At 37.2% G+C, this 17,893-nt stretch overlaps 1 protein-coding gene across 6 annotated transcripts in view; it reads right to left on the bottom strand.

Annotated features, from left to right (window-relative positions):
• The window catches only part of LOC146004289 (transcription factor CP2-like protein 1), a 226,762-nt gene that overhangs the window by 16,146 nt on the left and 192,723 nt on the right, over window positions 1-17,893 (bottom strand). For all 6 annotated transcript variants that reach the window (XM_083143005.1, XM_083143006.1, XM_083143007.1 and 3 more), the window contains 2 exons: window positions 17,359-17,437; window positions 4,975-5,171 (listed from right to left, as the gene is read on the bottom strand). In XM_083143005.1, the coding sequence (XP_082999131.1) occupies window positions 4,975-5,171; window positions 17,359-17,437 (276 nt within the window). The remainder of the gene's footprint in view (window positions 1-4,974; window positions 5,172-17,358; window positions 17,438-17,893) is intronic.

The raw sequence follows: 17,893 nt of genomic DNA, 5'->3' as shown, positions 1-17,893 counted from the left end.
ATTGGATTAAAATATTCATAATGAACTGATTTCATAGAATTATTAAGTACTTTGCAGTGTTTGTTAACAAATGAAAAAAATTTAAGTATGACGGCATATGCTAACTGCATGAAAAACATTAACAAAAAGTGTGATTTTTGCCCCGGATTAGAAAAAACCCTCATTACGACCCCCCATGAAATTGCCCCAAAAGGCCAAGAAAATTTAAAAATCGTTGAATTGGCCCTTTTTTTAAGGGTGAAAATGCCCTTTTTTATGTCCTTAGCAACCCGTTCAACAGGAATTTTTCTGATTGATTGATTGATTCATTCATGTCTTCATTGTCAAGCTACATTATTTCTCACAGATCACAGAGATGAATCAACTCCTAGTTAGAAAAGGTGCTTCAAACAAGGGTGACATCTACATAATAAGGAGATTCAGTCCAGATATAATTATATATTGGTACTCAATAAGAAAATATCTACATCATGCTTGTTTTACTTAAATATTTAGAGGTATAATAACAAACAATTCTTTAGAGCTTGCTGTGCATGTTGTTGACCATGGAAACTGACGTTGCTAGGGAACTCAAAGAAAGTTTATTTTCACCCCGAAAACTACTGTAAGTGAATTATGCTAGACTTTCCGAATTTCAATATTTTACCTTGGGAACATCCATGACCTTATATTGCTGTTTCTTGACATATTTTTTTACAGTGCAGAGTCTTCATGAATTAAGTAATGATAATGGTATAAGATTGATAACTTTTGCAACCTCAAAGAATTTAATTGTGAAAAGTACCACTTTTAAACATAAAGATATCCATAAATATACCTGGTCTTCTCCAGATGGTAAAACTCATAATCAGATAGATCATATTCTCATTAATAAGAGAAGGCATACTAGTATAATTGACGTTCGTACACATAGAGGTGCTGACTGTGCCAGTGACCATTATTTAGTAATTTCTAAATTAAGAGAAAGACTCTCAGTGATAAATCATAAGCAACAAAATCTAAAAGTTCTAAAATTTGATACAGGAAAGTTTACTGATGAAAGAATTAAGGAAGATTACCAAATCAAACTGTCAAATAGATTTGATGTTTTGCAGGATTTAAATGATGATGAAAATATAAATGAAACAGACGTAAATAAGAATTGGGAGCACATACGTAATGCAACAGAATCAGCAGCTAAAGAAAGTATAGGATACCATAAACCGAGAAAAAGTAAGCCATGGTTTGATAATGAATGTCATAATCTAATAGAAATAAGAAATCAGGCTAGACTTAGGTGGTTAAATAACTCGGATGATACAAATCTAAACAATTATAATAGAATAAAGCGAGAAGTTAACCACACGTTTAGAAGTAAAAAAAGAGATTACTTGAAAAGCAAAATTAACGAAATTCAAACAAACAGCAAAAATAAAAATATCAGAGATTTATATAAAGATGTAAATGAGTTTAGAAAGGGGTGGCAACCTAAAGTAAACTTGATAAAAGATAAAGATGGTAATTTTCTAGCTGACCCAAGCGATATTCTAAATAGATGGAAGAACTACTTTAATGACCTTTTAAATGTCCATGTAGGAGATAAATCAGAAGTAAATGAAGTCCACACAGCAGAACCTTTAGTTCCAGAACCTAACTTGACTGAAGTTAAAGATGCTATTAAAAGGCTAAAGAATAACAAAGCACCTGGCATTGATTTAATACCAGCTGAGTTAATTAAATATGGTGGAAATTCATTAATATGTCAAATTCATAAATTAATTTGTTTAATATGGAATAAAGAAGAAATCCCTCAACAGTGGAAAGAATCCATAATTGTTCCTGTGTTTAAAAAAGGTGATAAAATGAACTGCAATAATTACCGTGGAATTTCTCTACTCTCAACAACATATAAAATATTATCTAACATTCTTTTAACAAGACTAACCCCATATGCTAATGAAATTTTAGGTGATTATTAGAGGCATTTATTTTTGTTAAAATAGGCAGGCAAAAAGGCATTTATAATGTGGAAAATAGGCACTAAAAATGAAAAAAAAGCAAAATAAAGCGAAGAAAGGCACATTTGGAAGTCACTTACTTTTATCTATAATCTCTGGCAAAATGTTAAAATCTACATTGGGAAGAGCATTTCAATTTTCTCCGTCTTGATTACACATAACTACAAGCTGTTTTTTTAAGTTCTCAACATTCATTGATAGTCGTCTGTCAGAGAGAATGTTTTTCATAATAGAAAATTATCTTTCTACTTCGACAGAAGTTATTGGAACATACATAAAACAAGCTAATCTAGCTGGACTCATTTCAGTAACAGCATTTTCACCTTTTAGAATATCACAAATTGTTTTCAATTGTTTCGTTCTCATTTGCACTCACTACACGTTTGCACTTTTCCGCAACAGCTGACCCCTTTTCTCCTGGCACTTCCATCATCTGCTGCATAGATTCCTCGAAGATTTTCATGGATGCTACAAGAGTCTCACCTCTTTTTTCTAGATTTGTAATTGTCTCTGGCAATGCACAATAATGTGCAAAAATAAACGACAGTTCATTCTTCAGTTCTGAATAGCACAGGAGTTTTTCACTTCACGAATTGAAGCCGCTTCATTTTCTGGAAGAGCATCGATCACCTCACTGATTTTTTCAAGGTTGTTAGCATAATATATAGCTGCTGATATCCAGGTTTCCCATCTCGTCAAGACTGGTTGAGGAGGTAAACTAAGCTCAGGCGCAACTTCCTGAAATTTTCGGGTTCGAGAGGGAGATTTCAGAAATATCTTCTTTGTGTTCGAAATCAACCTCTCCACTTCAGCAGTCAATCATGCACAAGGAAATGTTAACCGAAAGGCAATATCCTAACTGAGCATGAAATACTTTTTTCTCGCACTTTTCTCCTTCAGCAATGTTGAAACATGCGTGAGTTCAATATTACTTAAATAAAGCGAAAATTATTCACATAATAAAAGGAAGAAAAATAAATGCCAACATATTTTTTTAAAAAATGGTCAAATTTCATTGAAAAAGGCAAAAAAGGCATTATAATTAAAAATAGGCAGTGGGGTCCCAAATAGGCAAAATCAAAAGGCTTCTAAAACATTCGAAACAACATAAAAAAACGTATATCTGGAAATTTTTTATCAATATATACAGTAGATAAAAAGAGGCATTTTGCCAAACTTCCGGGCTCTAGTGATTATCAATGTGGATTTAAACGTAACAGATCAACTACAGATCACATTTTTCACATCAGACAGACACTTGAAAAAAAGTGGGAATATAATCAAAATGTGCATCAGCTATTCATTGATTTCAAAAAAGCATACGATTCGGTCAAAAGAGATAAATTATATAATATATTAGTAGAGTTTGGAATACCTAAGAAGCTTGTTAGTATGATAAAAATATGCACCAGTGAAACAGAAAGTAAAATTCGTGTGGGTATTAATATGTCTGACAAATTTACAATTCATGATGGGTTAAAACAAGGAGATGCATTATCTCCATTGCTCTTTAATTTTGCCTTAGAATATGCTGTAAGAAGGGTAAAAGAAACTAAAGAAGGACTAAAATTAAATGGTGTGACTCAGTTGTTAGCATATGCAGATGATGTAGACTTACTGGGGGATGATGTGAATACAATTAAGAATAATGCTAAAATATTTTTCAAAACTGCTAAAGAGATAGGTTTGGAAGTTAACAAAGAGAAAACTAAATATATGCTTACAGGCCGAAACCAAGTGTTAGGTAATAATCAAAATCTAATTATTGATAACAACTCGTTTGAACAAGTTTCCAAATTCAAATACTTAGGAGTAATATTAACAAATGAAAATTATATTAAAGAGGAAATAAAAAGTAGGCTTAATTCAGGAAATGCATGTTACTTCTCTCTTCATAAACTTTTGTCTTCTCGTTTAATATCTAAGAAACTAAAAGTTAAAATATACAAAACAGTAATTTTGCCTGTAGTATTATATGGATGCGAAACTTGGTCCCTTACATTGAAAGAGGAACATAAATTGAGAGTATTTGAAAATAAGATCCTTAGGAAAATATTTGGACCTAAAAGGGATGAGGAGACAGGTGAGTGGAGAAGGTTACATAATTTAGAACTACATAATTTGTATTCATGTCCAGATATTATTAGAATAATTAAATCAAGAAGACTTAGGTGGGCAGGCCATGTGGGAGAGGAAAGAGGAGTTTACAGGATTCTTGTTGGGAAACCTGATGGTAAGAGACCTGTAGGAAGACCAAGACGAAGATGGAGGGACAACGTTGAGATGGACCTAAGGGAAATCGGTAGGGATGGAAAAGAGTATATAGAACTTGCTCAAGATAGGGAAAGATGGAAGGCCTGTGTTGCTGCAGCCATGAACCTTTGGGTTTAAGAAGGCTAGGGAGTTAGTTAGTTAGTTTCCGAATTTCAAAATATGAGCATCAGAATTCATTACAGAGGAGAGGCAGGAATTTGAGGGGAATGATGGAAAACAATTATTTTTCAATTACGTTTACAAATGTGAAAATGACAAAAGACATAAATATTGCTTTTCCAATTTAGTGTTGCTATTGAATTTGTTTATATAAAACATCCAACTATCTTGAAACGGTTATTACTTACTCATTTCATTATTAAGAAAATAGACAATTTTGAATATTTGTACCATATTAGAGCCGATACACACATAACTTTACATTCAAAACTTTCCCAATAAGCGAACCACGTCGGCGAGCGCACGAGACGTGGCCAAAGGCCATGTCGAAAGTGCGCGAGTCAATATTATATATACTTAGCCTATATTTTCTTATGTAGCTTATGACAAAGGTTAGATGGTAGAGCAGACTTAGGCTGAACCTCACCCGCTAAATAAAGGAATTATTATTATTATTATTAAAAGTAGGAAAAAGTATTAGCAAAAATGGAGTACCACTGTGACAGCAAGGTTATTTTTTTCACGAATGTGTCTGGACACTCACTTTGAATGCAGAGCATTGTAGAGCCGGATTCCATCTGGCAGTCCACATATTTGGATGAAGTCGTCTCTGGTCAGCCTCAGGATATCGGCACCTGAGAAACTGTTGAAGGTTCGAAGGTAATTCCCAAATCTGTGAGTCTGCAGCCACTGGGCAGTCTGTTGTGCTGTTGCCTCACTTGGAAGTGGTTGAAGGTAGAACTGAAAGCGAAGATAAGTGTGGGTTATATCAATCCCTTCCTTTCTTGAATTAAGAATCACAGAAAATGAATAATTATATATATAAAAAAAAAAAAATCAAACAAACACATTTGAAATGAGTTCCACAGAGAGTGGTATGCTTAAACACATGTTGACGGGAGATATCTGGAGCTGAACGTACACTGCTTACCTATGTTGAAACTCTTTTAACAATTCATATTGATGCTTGAACAATTATAAGCTGTTCAGAACATTTTATTACATCACATTCATCTACGAGTTTGGGTTTAAAATATTCAATGTATTGCATGTAGAGATAATTAAAACAACTATTATTTAATACAATATGCTACACAATGTTGGCCTAATTTTCTGGAATTGTCACGTGACAATTTGGTGGACTCCCACAAAAATAACCTGGAATTGTCACGTGAGAATTTGGTGGACTCCCACAAAAATAACCTGGAATTGTCACGTGAGAATTTAGTGGACTCCCACAAAAATAACCAGACTCCACAAAGTATCAGCAAGTACTGCTGATGAAATACGAAGCAATACTTTTGGGTATAGATACGGTATTGGATGAGACCAGATGGCCCATATTAGCTGGTTGGATAAGGAGACCATATTAGTTAGGACAGTCTCTTTTTTATGACAATGACTTATCAGCATAGAATTACTGTAATAATAAAACCTTCTTTACTATTACTATGACTATAACATTCTTGGGTAGAAATTTCATATTTCAATGTCAACAATGTACCAAATTAAAATTTTTCTTAAAAATACGCATTTGATTTCCTTTGAGTTTCTCCTCTGTTCACCTGGAAGTAATGTCCCCACTGACAGAATGAGTTTCTTCGTACATGAATGGTTTGTGAACAAGTGACAGGAACGCTCTTTCAGCACAAACTTTGAAAGTTACGTTGATTAATAAGGTGTTCAATCACGTGTGTGTAAACTTAAAAAACAAAAACGTTATTTGAAAAGAAGGATGTACTGAAGAAGATCCATTCATCGGCAAAACATCAATGAACAACTTCTAATTCTAAAGGACTGCTTGGCTGGAGTGCAGTGCATATCATCATATTATGTACGTTATTTACATGGTATTTATTTATTTAATTAGTTTTCAAATATAAGTATTTTTGATGAAACAGTTTTTATATTAAATGTGTACATTTTACCATCCCGTTTATCCTTCAGGAAAATACAAAAAATGTCCCGTTTGTTGTTTTAAATATCTGGTCACCTTAGTATTGGATGATACAATACATCCACATCAGTATCACTTCAGCCCTAGTTATAACCCATCATCTCTTCTTCATCCTAGCTTTCCCTTACAAAAGGGGGGTGTTAAAAACTCCCTATACAACATCCTGGCCATGCTACTGACAGTGTATAATTTTGACAATTTCAATTTTTTTTTTTCAATACACAAGAACTTTGACTACAGGGTAATTGTACAATTCAAGATAACTAAAATAATACACAGTGATTCAAAAGCTCTGAAACCCTGATAGCGATTATTAATAACATAAATACTGGTTCCCAGGCCTGTAGCCAGAATTTTATTTTGGGGGGGCTCAACCCTAATCAGCAGGGGACATCTAAAGGCAAAAAAGTTGGTGGGTAGAAGCCCTGAAGATGAATTTTTCAGTAGTTACAACTTATTCTTCAATATGTTTAATCTTGCTAAGGTGGTAAAATTAATTACCACCATAGTACACTTTTAAATTTAGATATCTGTAGGATTTGGGGGGGGGGGCTTCAGCGCCAAAGCCCTCCCCCTGGCTAAGTGCCTGCTGGAGGCCAAGGTAGGGTGACCAGACGTCCTCTTTTATCCTCCTTTTTAGGTCTCTGTCCGGTGTCCGGGTGGATTTTTTTAGAAATCGGTAAATGTCCTCCTTTTTGGGAAAGAGTATAGCATCGACCATAGCAAATGTGCTGCACAGAGAATGCTTACACATAAAACAATCATCATTTAAGGCTTATCACTTGGGGCACGTTCAGTATTCAAACAATGCTCACCTAGCATCTGGGAACTGAACACGATCACTTTCCCATCTGAGTCATTAGTAGGGGATGGATTTATAGGCACTAAAAATCTCTGAAATAGGCAGTCAAATAGGCACCAAAATGATGAAAATAGGCACTTAAAAAGGTACTATAAACTAAGAAAAGGCACTGAATGTTAGCACTGTATTAGCACTTCAGTTTATACATAAAAGTGCGCTAACGATTAACAAACTATTAACACTCTGTTGATCGAAATACACATTTGCGGAGAATCGTCAATTAATTGATTCTCACAAAAAGAGCTTGTGCTAAGGACTGTACGAATTTGAACAAATCATGAAAAAAAAACTATTTGCACCATTGTAACAAAAAAACTATTTTACATCAATTGAGACCCTTAAATCTGGCGAATACCAGATATCAGTCAGTACAACATCAACAAAGCCTTACATCTTTCAATGTAGGGAAAGCCAAAGGCACGTAAAAAATTTAGGCATGTATAGGTACTATAAAAATGCGTTTTTGGACTACCATGAAACGAACTTTACAACATTAAAACCGGCGTGTTACTACAAAGGAATTAAAAAGGCAAATAGGCAAAATTCCACACCATAGTCATTACTTTTATTCTAAGTTCTTATTCGTTGCTTTGCCCTTTGAGACTGCTGGAATGCATGTTGTCTGTGCAGTTCCTTTTCAATTGATTAATTTGGTTTAGTTTACTTCGCTTTTCTGCCACTTTTAGCTAATCGCGAAGATGGGTATGAGCGATGATATGATGCTTTTGATGAAGGGGCACTCACAAGGAACACCCATGCCTAGGCTGTGATTCGAATCCGGGACCGCTGGTGTTGTGATGCGGTGTGCTAACCACTCCACTGCGGAGGTCGGTCAGTTCCTTTTCGAGTTATACATAGGCGATATAGAAACGCGTAGCAAGAATTTTGATTATTAAGTAATATTTACTTTCATGAAATAACGAAGCAAAAGTGTAAATTCAACAACGATCTTGCAAGAAAATAACCAGAAACGAATATGAGGTAAACTGCAAAGCAACTGTCACTTTCCCCTGCTGTTGAAAGAGTGCTAGAAATGTGTGGGGCATTAAAATCATATTTCTCTACCCAATCTAAACTACCTAAAAAAATTTAATTCGGTTTTTGGAAATAAGTTAAAGCAAATCTGAATTGTTACATATTCTTTGTCATTTGTCAAATAAGTGATTAGGAGTTTGCTTCCTTTGCTTAAAGGTAAGAGGAAGTTATTGAAAGAGATCATCTGAAAAGTATCTGTGAACAAAATGTTGGTGAGATTTCTTTTATATTGCTTAAATTATGAGTAATAGCAAATGTGTTGCAATTTTTTGCTATGTCCTCTTTTTTATGACCTTGTCCTCCTTTTTTGCCATGCTGTCCTCTTTTTTTAATAATGTGTCAAGGCAAAGGTTACTGAATTATTATTATTATTACTTGTCCATAGAGATATTTGATTAACTTATTTATCTTTCTCAAACTTATTTATCTTTCTCAGTAACTGATTATTTTGAGGATTAGTGCTTATTTTGCATAATCTTGCCTAAAATGTCTGTTTTGTTCTGCTACTTTCCCTTCTCTACCGTATATTGTACAGTCAAGGACACTGTCGGCTTGTAACGATTCCATTGAAAGTCAATGTATTCATTACAAGCCGGCAGTGCCCGTGACTGTACACTTAGTGCCGAAGATAACAGTATGCAAATTGTCCATAGTTATTTTTGTTCTTTCTTCTTCTTCATTATTTTTTGTGAATTTTTCGGGAATGACATTGTACTTCACAAAAAAAGGTTGTCCTCTGCTATTAGTATATATTTTTTAAAATGTGCATCTATATTTGCCGTTGATTGTACAGCGGCACATGCAACTATTTCTCGGTAAATTGGCCAGGACTGTTGTTCATTAATTTTTCCTCTTACATCCTACATGTTTTTTAAGGAACAGATTTTCACATATGTTGTTGCATAATTGTCAGCAGCTTGTTGGACTTTTTGTTCTTTGAAACTCTCATGGGTAAAGTGAAGAGAATAAATGCGGTGATGGACAATTTGTTTGGTAACCAGGTTAGGCATAGACAGTCAATAAAAACTCCAAATAGGCAAGCAAAGAAGAACCGAAAAATACAAAACAGGCATTAACATTTATGAACATCGACAGATTTTCATAATTTTCCCGAAACAGGCACTCAAAATGCATAATCTTCGAAATCGGCAATCAAAATTCAAGCATTCCTCTCACAAATGGCCTCAAACGGCTTTTAAGCGTAAAAGTCCTAAATTTTCTGACCAAGGAAGAAGCAACGAGTTTTAGGGTAAATCCTAAGCCTATTTATGACACATATTATTGCGTAAAATTATTTTTTAAAAAATCTCCGACTTCAGCATACCCAATGTTTTCCAAAGTTCGCCAATGCTTGGTAATACTTATGCATCCCACTCTACATGGTTATATTTTCTTTCGTGAGCGTCCCTTCAACAGTTTGAACCTCGTACAGTGGGATCCATAATTATTACCAAGCAAAATGTAAGATAAAAACGAAAGAAAATAGTCATGGACAATTTGCTGAGAAATACTTATGGATCCCACTGTACCATTCACCGCAAAAGTATTGATGAAATCGAGAGGGGGTTCTCCAAGCAGTTATCCAGTGTCCTTCCAAACAATCTAACTTATTTTTCTCAGAGGATATCACAAAAGTACCCAAATGCTCCCCGAACGTACGAAGTCGCAACTGGATTTATTGATCAACACGTCACGATCGGGGGTCGCATTGCCAGCAACGTTTGTCTTTCTAGTTTCCCCGGTACTGAAAAAATCTGGTCGCCTCCCATTGCGGCCGCATTAGCCGAGCGATGAATCAGTGTGGACAATTTGACGGAAACAAGTTCTCAGCGGATTGCAGTCAATCACCAGTGAGCCGGTCCCCGACGGGTGAATGGAGTTTTCCGCTACCAGAGTTTCGAATCGACGCGTACCGGTTGGATCCGGTGCTTCACTGCTACGAAGGCTCCATCGGTGGCACGTTCTCGCTCTACGCGTGAAAGCAGCCGGTTTCTTGTTATAGAAAAACATTCACGCGAGGCTAACCTACCACAATTACGCTACCCTCCCACATTGTATTGGGTACAGTGGGATGCATAAGTATATTGCGATCAGGCACGTAGCCAGGGGGAGGGCTAAGGGGGCTGCAGCCCCACCGAAATCCTACAAATATCTAATTTAAATGTTATTTTTATTGTTAATAACAGAAATAAAGTTATAACCACAATAAAAACTGCATTATATAGAAAAAAAGTTGTGTATAATAGAGGAACCAATTTATATTTTTATATTCTACCATTTAATCCAAAGAATAAATGGATCCACAGCTTCTAAAACGTTTCTTTGTGAAAGGTCACAGAATAACAAAATACAATAACTATGATTTTCGGTACACTAACTACAAAATAAGAAAAATAATGGACGACAATTATGTTAAATATTCACTGATACGTTGGATCGAGTAGCAAGGTCTCTCAATTTATGTAATAACAATAAATTTGGACTGAAATTGGTATATTTTTAATACGTAATGGTTATTATTGTCATTATTATTTGTACTAATCAAGTTTTATCTAAGATTTGACCCCCTCTACAAATATTTCTGGCAACGCCCGTGCTGATAAGGGATGAGTCCCCCCCCCGAAATAAAATTCTGGCTACGAACCTGATTACGATAGAAAATTAAAAAAAAAAACAATTGTCCATGGGCTCCGCCCCCTTGCCGTTCTGTTTGGTAACCCCAATGCAATTTGAAGGGTGGATTTCACAATGGGATTCCATTATCTCATATGCACACCAGTATAATTTTGCGCTTACCTGAGCAACTGACGTGTTTATGGTCTGTACGGTCAACGTCAAAGTGTTTCAATAGTTTTGCTCACACATCTAGAAAGAGCAGTGCTCGAAGTGGAGAGGGATGGAAGGGGGGCAAAGCCGACTCAAGATAAAATTTTCACCCGGGAAAGGCTTCCACCCTCCAATAAAAACTTTGAGTTTTACAGTTAACAGTTTTAAATATGAAAACTAGCAGCAGTCTTATTTTTTTAAATACTTGAAGTATTGTTAAAGAGCAGGTTTATTGTAGGTATGCACTAATTTAATAGCTACTTAAAGATACAAAAATAACAGTAATCTCTTAGATTAAATTGCCACACGGTTTTGAAATATATTATTGTGTTATGCAGGAGTAACTTCAATTCTTGTCTACCCAATCCAACTCATTTTTTTTTTAAAAATAGGCACACTTATATAATAAAAAATAAGGTTTTGGTGCTACTCAATGGGAGACAGCATGGTTTGGCGCTCCTGAAGGAAGCACCGACCAGGTGGTAATCAATTTCAATTTATTTCTCCATGTAAACCATATACATTGGTATTTGGAGGGTTCCAACTTGGAAAAAAATATGCAAAGCATCCACCCCAGTTAACCTCAAGGCTCAAGCAAAAATTCCGCCACCTATCAAATTCCACATCGAGCACTGAGCAAGAAAAGAGGGGCCACTCTCACCCTGCACCCCGTTTGGATATGCAACCCAAATTACACTACCAAAATTTGTCCCGATCAGCGTTGCTAATATCCCGATAAGAAAAAAATTGCTGTGTCTTGTATCTGTAAAATTATGCTAAATGCTGGTAAATTGTGCTACGGCCTATATAATAATAATAATGAATTATTGATAATTAGTAAAAGTAATAGTAATTTATTATAATTATTTTTCGGATGACTGTAATTTTAAGTTATGCATCTACTTTCCGAGATGAGTTCAATATTGAACTAAAGGAAGTTTGAGATGATTCGTCGACTACAAAGCGGGAAATTTGTTTTATTTGTGCCCCACAACTTTGTTCCGATTTCTTGCCGTGAAATGTTCCTCGCGAGGTAAACTGGGAAAGTATGTCCTTGTACCGGAATAAGATCTGGATATAAATTTATTCTTAATTTCTCAAAATATCGTCCATTGAAGTGAATTTCTCCCTCCCAGAGCATGCTAGATTATCCCATTATGCGAGGGTTGGCATCGTTGGCCCAATTAGGATTCCATGCGTTTTGGTAATTTCAATTTTAGATTAACTGCTTCTGCTAGGCTACTCAAGACGACTGGGCGTGAACAATGATTACAGATGAAACCTTCGAAGCCATACACACCATTGATTGATTCATCTGTTTGATCTTACTTAGCTTTTCTGCCACTTTTGACGAATCGCGAAGATGATGAGACGAAATGGATGTGGTGACAATCACAAAAACACATACAAGATACAACACAAGTCCGACGGTGGATTTTACTGGCTGCAAGTGCTGACGCCAGAGCCTCGTTAGTCTGTAATAATGCAGTCCAGGGTGTACTATAGAGCCATCAGAAGAGCCGCCACGACTCAAACATTCAACGCGCTAAAACTTATGTTTATAGCAATACAGTAAAACCTCGTAAATCCGGACTAATGGAGGAGATAAGTTGACCGGTTTAACGAAAGTCTGGATTAACTGAAATAACCTCAAAGAAAAGTAGAAAATGCCTTAAAACTCTGTTGATAGCAACAAAACACGTTTATTATGGCGTATTTAAAGGACATAGGCCTAAATACACTATACAGTACAGTAGAAAGTCTGCGGGAAACAGAATTTCATCAGTGGTTGACGGCCTTTTCTTTGGGAAGTTCTCTTGTTGACTTCTAGACACATTTAAAACATTGCATTCTGCTTTTTTTCTTGCCTTTTGCCTGTTCGGATTAAGCGAAGTCCGGCTTAACGAGGTTTTACTGTATTATTATTGAAATTCTAAATTAAGTGCTCGCAGCAATGACAATAGAGGCACAATTTCCGCGGAGGAGAAAGAAGGCAGCACCGAAAAACAAAATATCAAATTTCTTACATTGTACACCCCTAAACCGCTTTCTCTTAGCCTTCTTAATATGTACAGTGACCGGCAATAAAAATGGGACACCTAGATCCTGAAATACTCGCTTCCCTGCAAGGCGTGTTGCCTAACTCTATGGCGGTAGTAGAAGATCCCATTGAAAATTTGCTATTAAAATCCTTTTATCGCCGTACAGTTATGCAACACACACAACGTCTTGCAGGGAAGCGAGTATTTCAGGATCTAGGTGTCCCATTTTTTTTGCCGGTGACCGTACCTGTCATGAATTATAACGAGAGGGGTCCAGTGATTGTTCATTTCAAAAATGCACATGTCTCTCTGGCATTTTTGCATCCACTCCAGTTGATATTCAATTCCCGTGCGGATGGGTTAAAAATAATCAACTTCAAGGACTGGCACCGAGATATTCGAGTCAACCAGCTGACACAAACTAGGTCATGGGAGGCCCCAGCAGTGTGAAACCTTGTACGAAATATCTACGGAGCTTCCCTGACTCACATAAAACAACTATATTCTTGCAAGCATTTTCCTCGAAACACACGTACTCAGAATATTTACAAAAGTGAAACAGTGTATATCAACTACCTATGTTCTCAAAGAGGAAAATGAATTTCAACTTTCGAAGCGAGCAGTTTGTTTGAAGTCCGCCTTATGCACAGGCAAGCTAATCGGGACTAGATCTGCAGTTTAAAGTGTATCCGAACAAATGGGCCCTCCAGCGGGGATCTAACCCGGGACCCATTGAATACAAGACGAAACCGTTACCACTACGCCATAGGACAGGAATGCATCTTTTTGAGTTTTATTATTATTATTCAGCGTCAGTAATATTGTAACTTTATTTAGCACTTTTACAAACTGATTTCAGGAGTGAAATGAAAAAGGTCATGGTGTCGAATCTCGTTCAAAGATAGGCTTCTTATCTCCTCCGTTATCAACAATTCTTAACCAGTAAAATCGTAGCGAATAAGAGGAAACGTCCCCACTCTCGCAGTCGCTTGGGGATTACCCCCTGGATGTTTGAAGATGGGCAATGCATTACTGATAGAATTCTATATAGTTGCCCTCTTACCATTATTATTTTAAAGTTTGGGTACCACGCTTCAGTATTTTTATAAGATATAATACACAGAGCCCTATTTATTGAAAAGCGTGGCCTCATGCTGTAGTCCAAACCTCACATATGAAACATCCCATAATGTTCATTACAATGAACAGCAATATAATACTTCTGAATACAAACTGAGAAAATATTTTCATACTAGCTCATTGCCCGGGTATTAATTTATTCCAACCATCTATTAGACAGGAAAATAATGAATTCTAACTATAGTGTAAAATTAACTTGGGGTTGAACGGCGTTGGGAGTGTTACTATTCCATTTAGCGACCCCGAAAACTATGGATTCCACATTAATATCGGTCGTTTTCGATTATTTTTACATGTCACCCCACTTCCACCCCACTCCTAGGTGCCAAGGCTGTCTTGGAGTGGAACTGCATTGGGAGTGCCACTATTCATCTTAGCGACACCCCGAAAACTATGAATTCCCACTAATATCGGTCGTTTTACATGTCACCCCCTTCCCAACCCCACCTTAGGGGTGCCAGACGTACCTTGGAGTTGAACGGGATTGGGAGTGTCACTATTCATCTTAGCGACCCCGAAAGCTATGGATTCCACACTAACATAGGTTGTTTTCGATTATTTTTACATGTCATCCCCTTCCCACGCCCACCCCTAGGGGTACCAGAAGTGTCTTTAAGTTGAACGGCATTGGTAGTGTCACTATTCATCTTAGCGAACACGAAAACTATGGATTCCACACTAATATCGGTAGTTCTTGATTATTTATACATGTAACCCCTTCCCACCCACACCCCTAGGGGTACCAGACGTGTTTTGAGGTTGAACGGGATAGATAGTGTCACTATTCATCTTAACGACCCCGAAAACTATGGATTCTACTCTAAAATCCGTCGTTTTCGATTATTTTTACATGTCACCCCTTCCCACCCCCTGAAGGAGTGCCAGAGGTTTCTTGGAGTTGAACGGTATTGGGAATGTCACTATTCATCTTAGCGAACACGAAAACTATGGATTCCACACTAATATTGGCTGTTTTCAATTATTTTTACATGTCACCTCTTCCCACCCTCACCCCTAGGGGTACCTTACGTGTTTTGAAGTTGAACGGCATAGCTAGTGTCAATATTCATTTTAACGACCCCGAAATCTATGGATTCCACACCAAAAACCCGTCGTTTTCGATTATTTTTACATGACACCCCCACCTCTAGGGGTGCCAGAGGTTTCTTGGAGTTGAACGGCATTGGTAGTGTCCCTATTCATCTTAGCGACCACGAAAACTATGGATTCCACACTAATATCGGTCGTTTTCGATTATTTTTATATGTCATCCCCTTCCCACGCCCACCCCTAGGGGTACCAGAAGTGTCTTTAAGTTTAACGGCATTGGTAGTGTCCCTATTCACCTTAGCGACCACGAAAGCTATTGATTCCACACTAATATCGGTCGTTGTCGATTATTTTTACATGTCACCCCCTTTCCACCCCCCCCCTAGGGGTGCCATGTGTGTCTTGGGAGTTTAACGGCATTGGGAGTGTCACTATTCATCTTAGAGAGCCCGAAAACTATGGAGTCCACACTAATAACGGTCGTTTTTCCATTATTTTTACATATCAGCCCCTCCCAGCCCCACCCCCGGGAATGCCAGGGGTGTCGTACCCCCAGAGTATTTGTTTCCAGGTTGCAAGTCGTATGTGTTCCAAGTTTGGTTGAAATCGCTTCAGGCGTTCGAGAGTTATGCCGTAACAAACACACACACATATACATCCATTTTTATATATTAGACGAAGATTGAAAACCCCAAGCTCTCCAGAGAAGTTGCAATAGAATTGTTGTTAACATATAATCGTGTGAATACAATGAGGGTAATAAAAAAATAACTGGATGATTATTAACTACCAATAAACTATTATCTTATTGCCAATTATTACTATTTACTATAGTGGACTCGCTTCATTTAACAGTGGCGCAATTCGAATCTTTGTTCACCATAGTTGTCCAAGATGCAGTTCGACCGATATTATTGGATTGTTTTTTAAGCAGGATCTTCTATTACTTCATGTAATTAGCCTGTAATTCCTCTTAATGGAAGTGTACTTTTTACAAATAATTAACAAAAACGTTAAAACAAATGCATTAAATTCTACTAAATTCATTTCATAACACTCAAAACATTATTATTATTATTACCACTACATTAATGAATATTCAACCAAAACGTTTTTTTTTAAATTTTAAATCTGATAATGTTATTATATTGAATTGAATAGTTTTTTTTAAAAAACTTTACATATCTCGTTTTTTTAAAAAAGTCATGAATTGGTTCTTGCATTTTACACCAACATTTTCGAGCCAACTTTTTTTTAAAAAAACCTTTTGGTTATTCTGTTGAAATGCTTAATACTGAGATTAATTTCTGATATCTTTTATCAAAATTATAAAGTCTTTTTTTCTAATTTGAAATGAACGCCGATGTGGGGGAAATTTGAACCTGGACCCTTCTGTGGCGAGAGCGTGAGTTGAACACTCAATCCACTCGTTTACTGAGGCGTCACTGCGAATACAGGGTGCATCAAAAGTCAATACCCATCTCTGTGACACACAGGCTGATAGGCCCACCACGTGAATTTTGCCTCCCATGTAGTACAGTCACCGTCAATAAAAATGGGACACCTAGATCCTGAAATACCCACTTCCATGCAAGGCGTTGTGCGTGTTGCCTAACTCTACGGCAGTGGTACAAGTTTCCATTGAAAATTTGATATTTAAATCAACTTATCGCCGTAGAACATGCCTTGCAGGGAAGCGAGTATTTCATGGTCTAGGTGTCCCATTTTTATTGCCGGTGAGTGTACGTTACCTTTATGATTTTACGAATGAAAGTAGTAGAGAAAAATTGTGAACACTATAGGGAACGAATTAATTTACTTCAAAATGTTCTTATATAATGAAGTTCATAGTTGAAAAATCGAAAAGCAAGAGGTGGTCGGCCTGGCAGACACCCTCGTGTATTTTCATAATTCCAATTAGTTTTCAAAATAGATACTGACTTTTGAGACACCCTGTGCATAGTGGACGATTTACAACGGGGAAGAAGCGTGCAGAAAACCAGCAAGAATACTCACCGGTACCTCAGTGGAGTCCTGCTCGGGTGCCGTGGGGCTCTCCTCCTTGGTCATGCTGGTGGGGGTGCCTCCGCCGCGGCTGCAAACGAAAGAAGACGCCGATGAAATTCGACACCAAGTCAACTCGGGCAACAACAGTCTCTTCCCGGGTGCCATGCAGAGTCTCTTCCTCACCACCATCTCCTTCCCCAAGAGGGTGAGGGTGCGGGAGGGGGCGAGCACGTGATAGAAACGCACTGTCACAACATAATCGTCGTGGGTCACGGTCACGACGTTCACGAGGACTATCATAGCTGGGCGAGGGGTCACTTCTCGCTGAGCCCAGCATTGGCTGGGAACAAACTGGAACAGCTGACGCATCGACTACACTGACAACACGGCACGAGCTGCGAACCGGTGACGGGAGGTTCTTTTGGCGGAAATTCCCCCCCGCAAGGCGAAGGAATTCCCTTTCTCCCGCAAAAAGTCCCTCTGAAAAATCCCTCAGTGTATAAAATCTATTTTTTACTTTATTTTTTCTTGTTTTTACGTATAC

The sequence above is a fragment of the Lepisma saccharinum genome, chromosome 21, assembly GCF_977018435.1.
Source record: "Lepisma saccharinum chromosome 21, izLepSacc3.1, whole genome shotgun sequence".
Taxonomy (NCBI): Eukaryota; Metazoa; Arthropoda; class Insecta; order Zygentoma; family Lepismatidae; genus Lepisma; species Lepisma saccharinum.
Note: the sequence above shows the minus strand (reverse complement) of the source record. Positions and strands in the feature narration are given on the sequence as shown.